The sequence below is a fragment of the Zosterops lateralis genome (genome assembly GCF_965231275.1).
Source record: "Zosterops lateralis genome assembly, chromosome: 5".
NCBI classification, from domain to species: Eukaryota; Metazoa; Chordata; class Aves; order Passeriformes; family Zosteropidae; genus Zosterops; species Zosterops lateralis.
This window is the reverse complement of record NC_139766.1, coordinates 39664873-39678967: the sequence shown is the minus strand read 5'-3', so window position 1 is coordinate 39678967 and position 14095 is coordinate 39664873. Positions and strand designations below refer to the sequence as shown.

The following is a 14095-nucleotide window of genomic DNA, read 5'->3' as shown; positions in this document are numbered from 1 at the left end:
CGTACCAAAAATTGAGGCCTTAGTTTTGAAATGCCTTCTAGTATTGCCTTAATCCTTTCATTAGTATCTTCTCTGACATAAGAGTAATCCCCCTGTCAAAACTCTGCATCTGCTCACAGGACAAGATCACAGTTTACATCTCAGTTTGGAAGAATCTCAGTTGAACGTGTTTAAAGCCTATGGAGCCATCAGAGCAAATCAGGTCCTGGGAATAGTTTCATCCTCCTTTCTGTATTTTGCAGACTTACATGTTAATTGCTATTTCAAATCCTAGAATGAGACATCTTACTACATATTGCAGCCCTATGGTATTTAGCAAATAATTTTTCTTCCAGACATCTTGAAAATTGTGAAAGATGTTTTTATTCTCACTGTATATGCTCATTGACTCATACCATGTGTATACATCTATAAACATAAAATAGTATAAATCTCTTTTTTGAAAATTATTTTATACCTGTATTTATGTTTCCTTGCTGTCCTTAATAGCATATTTTATTCTTTTAGAATACTGGGTATTTTTTGTGGTGATGAGTCTTTTTGGGAGAGGGTAGGTTAGCACAGAGAAGTTAAGTTTGCAGATGAATACTAATTATTTATCATGAAATAATATATCTTGTTACAAGTAGTCAAGCATAGCTCTAGTTCCTGTGCTTGATCTGTAGGTTATAGATAATCTTAATTTTCCTTTCCATTAATATGGTTTGTATGGCAATATTAAAGTATCATTCTCTGAATGGAAAATACATTTTATAACCTATTTATTTTCCTGTTTGCTTTCCTGCTTGTGCGATGACTGGTTACAGGTTGCAAACTTAGCTGCTTTACATGGCAGTGTTTTGTCTTTTTAAATAAAATAAGACCTTAAGAAATAAGAAGGTGGTGTTTAACTGAGAGCTTTTGAGTTGTATGAAAGCAGAACCGCATCTGCTGGTTAAGCGTCTTCTCCATTTTAACAGCCCCACAAAAATCCTTCACTGTTACAGAAAAACATGCCTTTACTGAATAACTAGGTTTTGTCCACCTTTTTGAAACAGATGCATGTATTTTCTCTGTTGAATTTGTGTAAGTGCATCATGTTATAGCCATAAAACATAAAAAAACCCCAACTACCCGGTATGAAATCTGGTATGACTGGATCTTTCTTTATCAAGTATTGGACAAAAAGGTCCATTTTCTTTTTTCTTAAGAACCTTTATATAATAAAAGCTATTTGAAATATTTTTTCTCTTCATTTAATACTGTCTCAGATTTTCAACAGATATTTCTTAAGTTCATTGTCAATCTTGAATTTTCAAAATAAACAAAAAAGCCATCTGTAATATCAAGTTTTTGTGATCATTGAATAAATAGGTAGGACACAACCTTAAAGAAGTAGAGATACATTAAAGTTCTGTTTAGATCACTTCAAATTTTTTCTATCCATTTGTTTCAGTTTTGTTTTCTTGCCTAGTGAATTGATTATCAGGCTCTTGTTAATTTTCCAGATGAAACATATGAATTAAATATGTGTGAAAAATGACCAGCTGAACTGATCAAGTCTGTCAGAAGTTCCTTAGAGGGAGCTACTAAAGCTCTTAATCCTAACATGCTCTTAGCAAAGCCCTTAACATCATGCCTTGCATACCCAAACAATCCTCTGCTTGCTTTCTGTGACATTAACATTGGTTTGTGACATGATGAAGTATATGGAGTGGCTTCTTCAGATGGTTTCAGGCCATAAAAATTTTAAGGCAGGAGATAAAACTATGGTCTTCTCTTATTACAAAGTATTTTGACGCTTAAACTGGCATTCCAAAAAATTGAAGGATACTTTTAATAGTTATGGGGGGTAATTTTTAAACTTTTTTTTTTTTATAATTCTGACAGAGTTATGTTGTAGGCTTTGAAAAACCCTAATAGTTTGAGATTTTTTTTTCCTAGAAGCTTAAGGAAAAAGAGACCCAAACATTTCAAGCTGTCACTTTTTGCTTTTGTGTCTTGGTGTGATGGTAAAGCCATCACTGGTGAGAACAGGTTAGCTAGAGGAATGATGTGTGTCCAAAGTGACCCTTGGAAGGATAGTGTTCCACAATGTGCTAGAGCTCACTGAACAATTTCAGTAATAGTCTCAAGTACTTGTGGTTTCTAAGAAACATTATCTTGTGTAAAAAAAAAAAAACAAAAAAAAAAACAAAACAAAACAAAAAAAAAAAAAAAAAAAAAAAAAACACAGTGGAAATATTAATATTTGGAGGAGAAAAAGTGTTGGTTATGTTTAATAATTTCATTATTAACTGTGTAGATGATCTGGGGGTGTTTCAAATGTATTTTACAAGGCAGGCTAAAGGCATATTCAATGTAATTTCTCCTATTTGCCTTCAAGAAAAATCATGTAAGTTGGAGGAGGCAATACAATATCTTGAAGTTATTTAAAAATACTTACCTTTTGATTAAGTAAAAACTTTTTTGAGTAGATTTGATTCAATGCCAGTGAATGAGAGCATTGCATTTTGAGAAATGGGTGACTTTTGCTGCGACATGAAACTACTGTGATGAGAATATTGTCTGATGAGTGGTATTTAAAGTGTGCTATAAAAAACAGACAGAGAAAAAGGTGAATACACTTAACAATAATGTTTAGGATCAATTTGGATGGAGGAAGACTAGAGAGATTGATTTGGTAGCACCTAAACTTTGGACTAGGGTTTATTTGGGTGAAGTGAAGAAAGCAGTTTGCTGTAGAGCTGTGTAACAACCAACCAAGCAGTTTGTGATGTCTCCCTGGATGGGGGAAAGAAGGAAAGGAGTTGAAGATAACACCAAGATTGAATCCAGGGGTTTTGTACTCTGAGGGCACAAAAATTAGAGCTATTGACAGAGGAAGCAGGAAAAGGAGGAATTTGGATAAAAATTATAAACAACCACTTTCAGCTCCTGTTAATTGGTAAATGCTCTGTTGACTTCATTCGCAGCAATTGAGAATCTGGCTGAGTTCAGCTTGAATGCTAAGTTTGAATTGGCAGGGAGATCTCAGGATAAAATCTCAGCAAAAATAGGCAGAAATGAAAGTTTGAGGTTATAGATCCTGAATTCTTGGAAGTGGGATTGTATCATGGTCCACTGAATTGTAGAGACAGCTTAGGGAAGATGAGTTCTTCTTAGGGGAAGATGTGTTACCTGTGCAAAAGTGAAAAAGAAAAAACTGAAAGAAAATAGAACAAAATAAAAAGAAAAGAAAGAAGGAGAAATCCATGAAAAAGGCCAAAGGAAGGTTAAAGAGAGATCGGAGCTTTGTGGAGTAAAGAATTTGAAAGCATCCTAATGGTTTGGTTAGGAATAAAAGGAAAGCATACAAGTAAACTGAGAGGAAAATAAAAAATAAAGGTTTTTCTTTTCTCAGTTTAATAGAAAACGGATACACCTAATTATCTGAGTGAAACACAATGTAGTATAGAAAGCAACTGAAACGTAATAAAAATTCCTTCAAATGATTACTATTTTCAGAAAGATGTTAGGAAATGTAACAGTTGTGTTTTCTCAGACATGTATATATTTTACTTCATAGGTCAAATGTTCACACTGGTCTCATGCTTTGTTGTATTTACATAGAGAAAACTACATGCTAAAAAATATTAATAGAATTACACTACATTTAAGTTATTGCAGTTAGGTAACGTACAAAAAAACCAAATAGAGTAAGATTTTGGAATAAGTTATTTGTCTTTTACTAGGTAGTTTTCTTTTTTCCTTATTTAAAAATATAGACCAGTAAGGAAATATATGTGCTGTAAATATATGCTTGTCATATATTTTCCCAAAGGTTGTAAACATGGCATTATGTTCTTCAGATTGGCTTTATTGTCTAAATAATTCTTTAATTAAATTGAGCTCTTTTTTATTTAAAGCTGTCTTTTGGGGAGATATTGCCTTAGATGATGAAGACTTAAAAATCTTTCAAATTGACAGGACGATTGACCTTACGCAGCACTCCAACGAAAGACTTGGCCATAATACAGGTATGCTATTTCAACCTTGTTTTAATTTATCTTTCCTGTTAGTTAGTTCTGTGTAGAAGCCAATCTATGTTTTAAATGGGGAAAGTCAGTATAATGTCTTGGATAACATTAGTTTACACTTAGAAAAGTTATTAAACAAAGACTACAGTTTCACTTTAGGGAAAAGAGAAGCAAAATATTTAATTTTATTCCAGCATTTCTGTTTGAAAATGTCTTGTTGAACTGAGGAGCAGAAACTGCTAGGAAGAGTAGAGTCTACTCTGCAGGTGGTCATGTGGGAAAGGAAATTGTACAAAGCTTTGATTTTATCTCTGAAAGTTCCTGATAGCAGAGCCCCAACACACTATGGAGAACGTATGTGGTATCCTGGAGGCAAAATTGGCAGCTTGACATTGCAACTGCTCCTTTTGCTTTTTTTAGTGTTTCATCCAGTTCTGTACCCAGACCTAGAAGAATCCTTGGTAGATTTGCCTTGTCTAAAACATCAATTATTTATTCGACATTTTAATACACATTTCTATGCTATTGTTAACATACAATATTGTTAACATAACAACATGCAATTGTTAATACAATGCATTAGCACCAGAAGCTGCAATCTGATTAACAGAGGCAGCTGGATATTCAGACAGATATTTATTATCAGATTATTTATGTGTAAATGTGTCTGTTTGCAAGAGAGAAAACATAATCCATGCCTAAATGGATGTCTGTCTAATGTCTAAAAATATTTATGCTTTCAGGCTGTGATTTGTAAATTGATAACTGAGAATTTGTAAACTTTCAGGTTATGATGCAAAGAAAGCCAGCTCACTGAGGAAAAGTCTGGAAAAAAGCTATTAGAAAATGGAAACGTTTATTATTTAAATTTGTTTTCTGTAAAGCATGTTTTATGTGTGCCTGAACTGAGCTACCATAACTTATTCCTGATAGGCAGAAAATATTTTCAGACCAAAGAAGCAATTTTAAATTTAAGCTTTCAATATTGGTATGTTTAAAAATATTTTTACTCATTCTAGATAGATGCTGTGATTAGAGTGTTTTTATGACAACTTGAAAATTTGTTTTATTTCCTTTCACTTCACATACACTTGTTTTTCCAAAACAGGAAAGCTTTTGATCACTTCTAGATCCGGACTGGATTTTAAAATCTTAATAGAGTTAGTGGTCTCCCTGCTCTCCTCTCCTCCAAACAAATAGTTTTAATTGTCTTTGAAGATATCTCAGGTGCTAGTTTTGTTGAAAAAATGTAGAACAACATTGGTCATTTCCCCTTAAAGTGGATGCAGTTAAGTGATTTCTTTGGCTTGCTGACTCCGGTTTCTTCTTCCTTTTTCTTCTTTTTCTTTTTAACTGAAAAGCTATTTTTTTTTAATTCTGCACAAAACCACACATTTCTAAGGATTTCACCGCTTAGAAATTAAATCATATTTAGTATTCTATTACTTAGTTTTTCCTTTCTTGCATGTTTTGTGATTTGGGAATATTATACCATCCACATTAGCTTTTCTTGTAGGTGGTATAATATTCAGGATATTGGATCACCCTGTCAAGTATTGCTAATGCATTTGGATCAGTTTTTTTCTACCTTTATTGCTCAAAAAGGGTAAGTGCAATTGTGATGACCAGTGGGACAAAACTTTGGAGAACAAAGTTTCTTAAGTTAACGATTTCATAACTGCTCTCAGTGAACCTTCAACATTCTTGATCTTTCCAAAAAGAGTGTTGGAGAAGTCAATTTTACATTTTACATATGAAATTTATTTTTCTAAATTTGCAACATTCCTGATATGTAAACTAGGAATTTTCTTGATATTCAGACTAGGAATTTTATGCTCATCTCCCCCTAATTCTAAAAGAGCAAATTACCAACTAGCTCGTTAACATCATGTAGCAACTGGAAAAGGAAGAAAAGGAATGCTAGATATCTGTAATCTAGAAAACAAAATTTTATCTTAGTTACAATGGCAATGAATTGTAAGATTGATTTCTGAGCACTTTCTGTTGTTGACTTTCACGGATTAAAGGTAACATCAGGTAGAAGGATTAGGTACTTGTTCTAAACCATCAAGGTGAAGTGGTTGAGTCACAGTTGTTATTGCAACTCTAATTAAAATCCTGAGGCTCACAGGTTCTGATTCACATTATGTGACTGCTCCTTTTCGTGAGGATTATCTGCCTGGATTTGCAGGGTCAGATAATCTGTGAGCTTCTTGGAGTATGGCTCTATCATTTTGTTTTTCATTTTGTCCAAGCAAAATGCATAATCACTGTAAACAGAAACAACAGTGAAGCCAATAACACTTATGTTTATATTTTTATGAGTCCAAACTGCCAAAAGTATTCTCCTTATCCTGCCTGAATTATGAGAAGATGCAGCAAAATAGGAAATAAAACTTTTTTAGTCTATATGGTTTGGCAAGGCTGCGTGGTAGTAATGTAAGACAGCTTAGTTAAGGGAGAGACTTTTTCTTTGGTTTTTCACTTAAATGAAATACACAGGCTGCAATCAGACAGAAATGAGTGTTCTAGGGTTTTTTCCCCCTAAAAATATAGTATAATACTTTCTTTAAGTAACTAATGGATTCTTTTGGGGTTTTCTGTTATGTTTGACAGTTGATGCTTATAATGCTTTTTTAATATTTATTTGGAATGGTTAGCGATAAGCCTTATAGGATGAGTGTTAATATGAGGGACAATTACATTAATGATGATCAATGTTTCATCCTCTACACTTTATGTTATAGTTACCATGTAACTTATTGGAAAGGAATGTGTTGATCTATTACCTCATCTATTTAAAATGTTTTTAAAAATTTGGAAAATTTTTCTCAAGGGAGCCAGCAACTATGTGACAGCATAATCCAAATAATTAGGCACATTGTTTTTCACTGAGCAGCCACACACTCACTTGCCTTATATGGCATTTTCTCATCTGTAATATGAATTTAAGTTGCTGTTTAATAAATATATTCTCTGCATAGATATAAAAGGTTTTTGGAAAGTTGGAAAAGGCCTTTTTAGTGGTGGTTGGAGGTACCAGTGGTTGGGTTCTTTCCATCTTTCTACTTTTTCAGTTGTAAAAGTAGTTTAGAAACTCTCTTGTTCTATTACAAATAGTGACTTGTAAAATGCAACCTACTGCAAACCTGTAAAATCACAAAACTTTCTGAACAATTCTGAATTATTTAATTGACTCATGTAGTGTATTCAGTGTTCTTGCTTCTGGTTTACTGGTGTTTGAAAAGCCACTTGAAGCCATAAAAGGTTTATGTGTGAAGGCAGTATGTAGCAGACTGTATGCAGTAAACCCAGAAATGAGTTTTATTTCTGTAAATGGCAGGTAAATGTTAAAATAAAATACTTCCTAGCTTAGATTTTCATTTACTGCTGTAATCACACGGACATATATGTATATATACCTGCCAGGTCTTACTGCAATGTACACAAATGTGCATGTGATGTTTCAAAGCCTTAAAAGTGCATTGACATCTACTTGGGTGCTAGCAAAGAAAAACAAACATTTCATGGCAAAATCAACCATATTAAGTTTGCATGAGTTTTGCTGGGTGGGTTTGTTTGTTTGTTTTCTGATGAAACTTTGTCTGTTTGCTTTTTCTCCTTCCCCTCCCGTGAAATGAGAAAATTGTGGCATGCATTCAGGAAATTTCTTTGAGAGTAACCCTTTTAGCTGTCAATCAATATGGCTCTGAGGATGTCAAGGTCACCAGGAAGAAAAAAGCTCCAAATAATAATTAGATGATGTAATTGTCATGACTTGTCTGAATAACAAAGACATGTTGGCTTACATTCATGGAATGCATATTAGAAAAATTTTCAGCTAATCATGTGTTTTTATTGCATTGTCAAGAATACTTGAAATGTTTTTATGGAAATTATAGAAGAATATGAAGCTTCCCTTTAGGATGCCTCTCTAGGCTAATATAATTGCTGTATGTGTAAATTCCATGGTTCAACTTTTGAGAATTTCTTTCTTTTTTTCTTTCATTTTTAAAGGTGGCTTTGGAGAGCATGGAATGTCAAAAAAACGCAGTGCCCTCTATCAGCTTATAGAGAGGATAAGAAGATTTGGCTCTGGTATTTTCACTGTTTAAATTAGCAAGTTGCCTGATGTGATAGTGTATCATGAACATTAATGATTATAGTACTTTAACACTTTAAAGCCTTTCTGTATTACTGTCAGCATAAACAAATTATTAAAATATTAGTGCAAGAATAGTAATGAAGAGATTAGCTCTTTCTTCCATTTTCTTAGAGGTCTTCTTCCAACATGGACTCTGAAAGCTAAAACACATAGTTTTAAATGTCATATTAAACACTGCTTAACTTTGTTTTATGGCTGTGTTCACAGTTATCAGCTTAACTAATGTCAATTTAGCGTCTTTTCACTGCAAGTAGACTATGCTGCAAAGCTGCTAATTTCATTTGTTTCTTACTTTTTTTCTGGATCCAGGTGGGGCATTCTGGTGATTCATACTGTGTTTGGAGCATTTGTGGTGTGTTATGCTGAACAAGCATATTTTTGTATTAATCATAGTCCTGTCAGTATGAATGTAGTTGAATTGAGCAGCATATAGAAGTGGAATCCCCTCTAAGCTAGAAAGCTGAATTTACACTTTATTTGATGGAAGAAGACATTGCTTTAATGTCATCTGAAGCCTCACTTCAAAAAGGAAACTATCTGAAACTCCATTGTAATTGCACCACGTTGTGTTAATCAGAGCACTGTAACTGCCTTTGTAGAGGTGCTTTGATATATAATCTTCCTCCTTTAAAGGACAATTAAAATTTTAATATTGCATAAATTCTTATCATCTTTTGGGTGCAATTTGGAATAAATTTCTTGCTTACACCTCTAAAGAGCACCAATGAAAAGAACTTGGAGTGGTAAGATGTCTAAATAAACGTGATGTGGTTCAGAAATGACTGCATATTAAGCGTAAAAATAGTTTTTCTGTAAAGAGTCTGCCTATATTGTAGACACTTTGTGTGAAATTTGTTGTGTAATTCTCATTTGCACACTCATTTAATTACAAGGAGAAGTTATTTGATTTACCTGTTTTTGATTTGGGTTTTTTTTAAACCCTTGAATTTTCTGTATAATTCAAGTTACATGTTGGTTGTCACAAAGGCAGGCTTTTCTACCCATGTATCAGAACTTCCTCCCTGCCTCATGCTGTAGCTTCTTCCTTTTCTTCCTATTGCTGCTCTCAGCCTTGGGGCCATGCCAACATTCCTTACCATGACTCTGCCCTGGAATCCTCCCTGACTCTGACACAGTCATTAACACTTAAGTGCAGCTGGTACCACAGGGGATTCTCACAGAGCGAAAATGTAGTCTTCCACGAGAAATAAAACATAAGGCTTCAACTGCCTTATGTAGGATTTATTAACCACCTTTCCATTTTGATCAACTGCCCAGATCTGCAAACTAACTTATAACGTGTTCAGAAGAAACACCTGTTCTGGTGTCCAAGTCTTTCTCTAACTATCATTATCCTTTTTTGTTCTCACAGTAGGTTTCAGTTGATTTAGAAAGATTTGCCTGTAATGGGATGAATGGGGGTAGTATCCCTGAAAGTGGTAGACACTTTTTTCTCTTGTAAAGAAATTCTCTTGTAAAGAAACTCTTGTAAAGCCATGAGTAAAACCTACCCATGGGGTTCTAAGTGTTAGTTTACAAAAAATGTGTGATTTCTTACTATCCAGTAAGAAATGCACTTGCCTTTTCCAAATTATACAATAAAAATGAAAGGGATAGTGAATGTCTTGATTAGTTTAAGTCTGCCCAAAGTCTGGAATTCTTTGCTGGGAAAAGCCTCATTTATTAAAAAAAACCCAGACCAAAACAAAAGCCAGAAAAAAAGAAATGCAAAAAAACCTACCAAAACCACAGGGAGTGTGATTTCTTAGATATTTTTATTAAATGAGAAAATTTATATGCACTTACGCAATGAACGTTCCAGTTGATAAACATATGTGCAGGGTTGTTACTCTACATATATTCAAAAAATGAAGATTCAGACTTCATGTCTTTCTCAGAAAACTATGTAATGACAGACTGTCATGTAACAGTGATGTCCTACTTTGAAAAGGCATAAAGAAACCTGAGTTTGACCTGCTAGAAAATAATTGCTCTTTTTTTCATGTGTGTGTGATCTCATTCAGTGTTTTAATTATCATTGCAGGTTTTGAGCAAAATAATACATATAAAGGAAGAAGTACTGTAAAATTCTCAGGGAAAAATGAGAAAAATCGATTTCCCAGAGCTGCTACATCACGAACAGAAAGAATATGGCCAGGTGGTGTCATTCCATATGTAATAGGTGGAAATTTCACTGGTAAGCTTTTGTGCTTTGTGTGAAAAGAAGAAAGACAATTTTTTTTAAATTGCCTTCCTTTTTTTTTTTTTTTTAATTAAGTGAAGTTTTGCTATGGAGGTCAATAGAAGGGTTTTTGTTGGAACAGGCCTGAAGTACATCTGTTTTGAAAATATTACTCATACTTAATTGTTTTCAAAGGCAAGCTACATAATAAAAAATGTATAACAGCCTTTTAGAGAGAGGGAAAGCTCTATTTCTTTACCCAATATTTCTTGTTGCACGTTTGTTTCCATGAGTTTAAGTAAAGGAATATCATGGATTTTTTTTTTTTAATGCAATATATTTAGCACAAGAATATCTTCAATTTAACTGGTGTGACATGTATTCTTCTAAACTGATTTCACTTAAAAAACTGACTTAAATGTGTTTTGTCATTCCTCAGTTTGGTTTTCAGATAGGTACACACAAACATTATATATGACAAAAAGTAAGACTGGCTACCCTATATATAAAATTCTTAGGAGAAAATTGTAGAAAAAAGTTAAAACATTTGTGATCCTTGAAAAATGCAAATGGATCTATATCAATGTGGATGTAAGACATAATTTAAAACAAGAACAGAGCATGGAAAGCAAAAAGATAAGGAAGAAAATATAAGAAATAACATCTTATTTATTGTGCATGATAATACAGGGAACCTGTATGAAAATATGGAAATACTTACACATTGTATATGAAGAACCCAGAGTCATTCCTTTTAAACTCACAGCTACAGTCAAGCTTTCAGTTTGGGTATTTACATAGTACTGTACCAAATGTGACCTTTACTTTAAGATTATTGTCTTCTGAAATAATCATAGTGAATTAAATGAAAGCGCCATATTAAAGATTTTGCCTTTTTCATGATGAAAGATAAATTTTAAAGCTTAGAAAAAACTGCTTAAAGATAAAAGAAAAGGGCAAGATGGAATGGAATAGCCTTTATTTTTTAGAATCCAATATGATTTTAACTTGTTATTTTTATGAACTTCCAGGTTTTGTTGTCTTTAAATTTTAAAAAGGTTAGATATTTTGTTTAATTATCCTATATTGTAACTTGCAAGGTGGGTATTTCTCCTAGCATATTCTTGCCAAATATCACTCTTCTTTGTGGATTTTCAGCTCAGAAGCAATATAGATAAATTCTCACATGCTGCCTCTACATCAGTAAGCCTTGTCTTTTATCACGCAATGAAATTACATTGCTTTGCTCTCTGAAGTTGTGTTCTGTGCTGAGAGTTGGCCTGGATGCTTCTGCATCTAGGGGATAGTTCTGACCTTTTCTGGGTGTATTTCTCATTTTTAAATCAAATATCTAAGTGTGCTTTTACCGGATTATGAATTTCCCACTTTCAGTGGATTATTTGTTTTCTGAGAGATTTTGATGCAAGGAGGGGGAGTCTGAACTTAATTTCATCAAGTATTTTTACCAGTATGCCTATTGGCATGGCTTAGGTTAAACTGATGTCCAGACTTGAAGGTTGTAGGAGGTTTTTTTAATTTTTTTTCTTTCTACTAGATTGATAGCTGTGATGTAAAGTTACTCAATTTTGCTTGATCTTTCTGGATTGTTTTTTTCCTCCCCCAGTGTGGTTCACTTGATAGTTTCATCTGGGAAATTGCTTAGTGAATGTTGTGCTGATGCAGGCACACAAGCAACGCTGTATTTCTTCTGCTGTCTTCCTCTGGTGTGACATAGTGGTGATCTTTATTGCAGGTTTTATATTCACTGGGGTGTGTCAGTCAGTGTTAGCCCCCTTGCAGGCACATATGTTATGACAAACTGATGGCCTGAGCATCCCTTTAGCTGGAATCTTGCCATACATGGGACTACTGGGACACATAGGGCTTCACAATTCACTGACTGCTTCCAGGCCTATACTCCTAGTATTGGTTGTGAGAAGGAAGCTGCAGTTAGGAAGGATCTGTGGTTTCATGGGCTATGCTTGTTGCTGCAGGCACGCAGCGCGCCATGTTCAAGCAGGCCATGCGGCACTGGGAGAAGTACACCTGCGTCACCTTCATCGAGCGCAGCGACGAGGAGAGCTACATTGTCTTCACCTACAGACCCTGTGGGTAAGTGTGCACCTAGGGCAACACACAGTCCCGCTCTCAACCTTTGGCCAGGTCTGTCAGCTTTGCACTCGTAAGGGAATACACATTTCACAGGTAAATTAATAGATAATTACTGCATTTACATGGTGCGCATGTTCTGCCTGGCTTTTAAGTTCATTGAAACAGGTATGTGTGGTAACTTTGTAAAGCTGCACTTCTTTTGTCTATTTGTAGATAAAATCATCTTCATATATACACATATAGATATAAGAATCTTTATTTTTTGCTCTCATGCTTCAAATGTTCATGTGTTGTTCTAAAGGTATTTCAAGTTCATAATTTTATTCTTAGCTTTCTCCATGTCATATTTACTGCTGCATTAAATATGGACATCTACCCCACATCCCTTTTCCAGCTAAATTGTTGTTGTAACTTTAACTCTCGTATTGCTAGACCATCCTTGCCCAGATTTGTTTAATCACCAAATTTATGGCCATTTTGCAAATTCATTCTTCTGGGTCACTGATGTGTAAAAGTGAACAGAACAGGTTTTATTACTCATGAGTGCAACTTTCCATTAATCACCATATTCCATCTTCAGATACTACTGTTCACAAATGCCTCAGTCAGCTATGTTTGCTATTTATTCCACTTAATTTTATATAGTGCTGAGTGAACTTCCTGAGTGCACCATGTTCATTTCCCAAGAGGAGGGCACACTGCCTGTGGAAATTCTGAACTTCTAACAGTCACCTCCTCATGACTGGGCCCTTTGCTTTTGAATCATAATAGGATAGGGTAGTGAAAAACAGTTTGGGGACCTCCTTGCATTGTTGGAATGATCCTGAATGTATTTAATTTATAGCCTCTAAAATTACATGTAGAATTGTTTAAAGCACCTATTGTATTCTTCTTAAGGTACAGGACAGCATAATAAAACCTGCTCCTAGGGTACTTTTGAAAAGCATTACCTTTGCCCCTGAAAGTTTCTGAGCTGCAGGTCCTTGCAGCAGGGGAGCTTATTCTATGGTTTCCTGTCGTGTTCTTGTGCCACTGTACGTTTGCTGTAGACCTCCCTTAGAAACAGTGCCAAATGAAATGGACTTTTGTTCTGAGCCAGCATGGGTATTATTTTAGTTAATGCAACCCATGAGATTTGAGCTGATGTTGTGGTCGATGAGGATTCACCCTTTAAGATTCAAGGATACTGACACACAGCTGGAAGAAAAATTGAAAGCAGAGAATAATTATGATGGTTCCCTTGCACTCACAGAGGCAGAAAGCAATTTTAACAGAAGAATGTGAAAGATGTGTTTTCAGGCACTTTAGAAAGAGATTTATGGGGGTATCTGCCAAATGTAAATTCTACAACGTCAAAACACCCAAAGCCAAATGACAAAAAAATGTCTCCAGCCAAAGAACTGTTGCTTAGGGTGCTTGATGTTTCATGAGATTAAATCACTTCACAGGAAGGCTGGGTTATAACCAGCTTCAACCAGAAGGTTGGAATATACTCAGTATCCACCTCCAAAGCCTATATTAATCTTTAACATTAATGTTGTTTTATTAAAGGATACTTTGCAAAATACAAATAATTTACCAAGTCTGTAACAAGTTTAAAATAAAACTAAAGAAGAGTGTGGCTGTGAAAAGTCTATC

General features: G+C 34.5%; 1 protein-coding gene across 1 annotated transcript in view; it reads left to right on the top strand.

Annotated features, from left to right (window-relative positions):
* Window positions 1-14095, top strand: part of TLL1 (tolloid like 1) — a 122569-nt gene that overhangs the window by 48179 nt on the left and 60295 nt on the right. The window contains exons 2-5 of the mRNA XM_083862267.1: window positions 3888-3998; window positions 8016-8096; window positions 10208-10360; window positions 12340-12457. Of these exons, the coding sequence (XP_083718393.1) occupies window positions 3888-3998; window positions 8016-8096; window positions 10208-10360; window positions 12340-12457 (463 nt within the window). The remainder of the gene's footprint in view (window positions 1-3887; window positions 3999-8015; window positions 8097-10207; window positions 10361-12339; window positions 12458-14095) is intronic.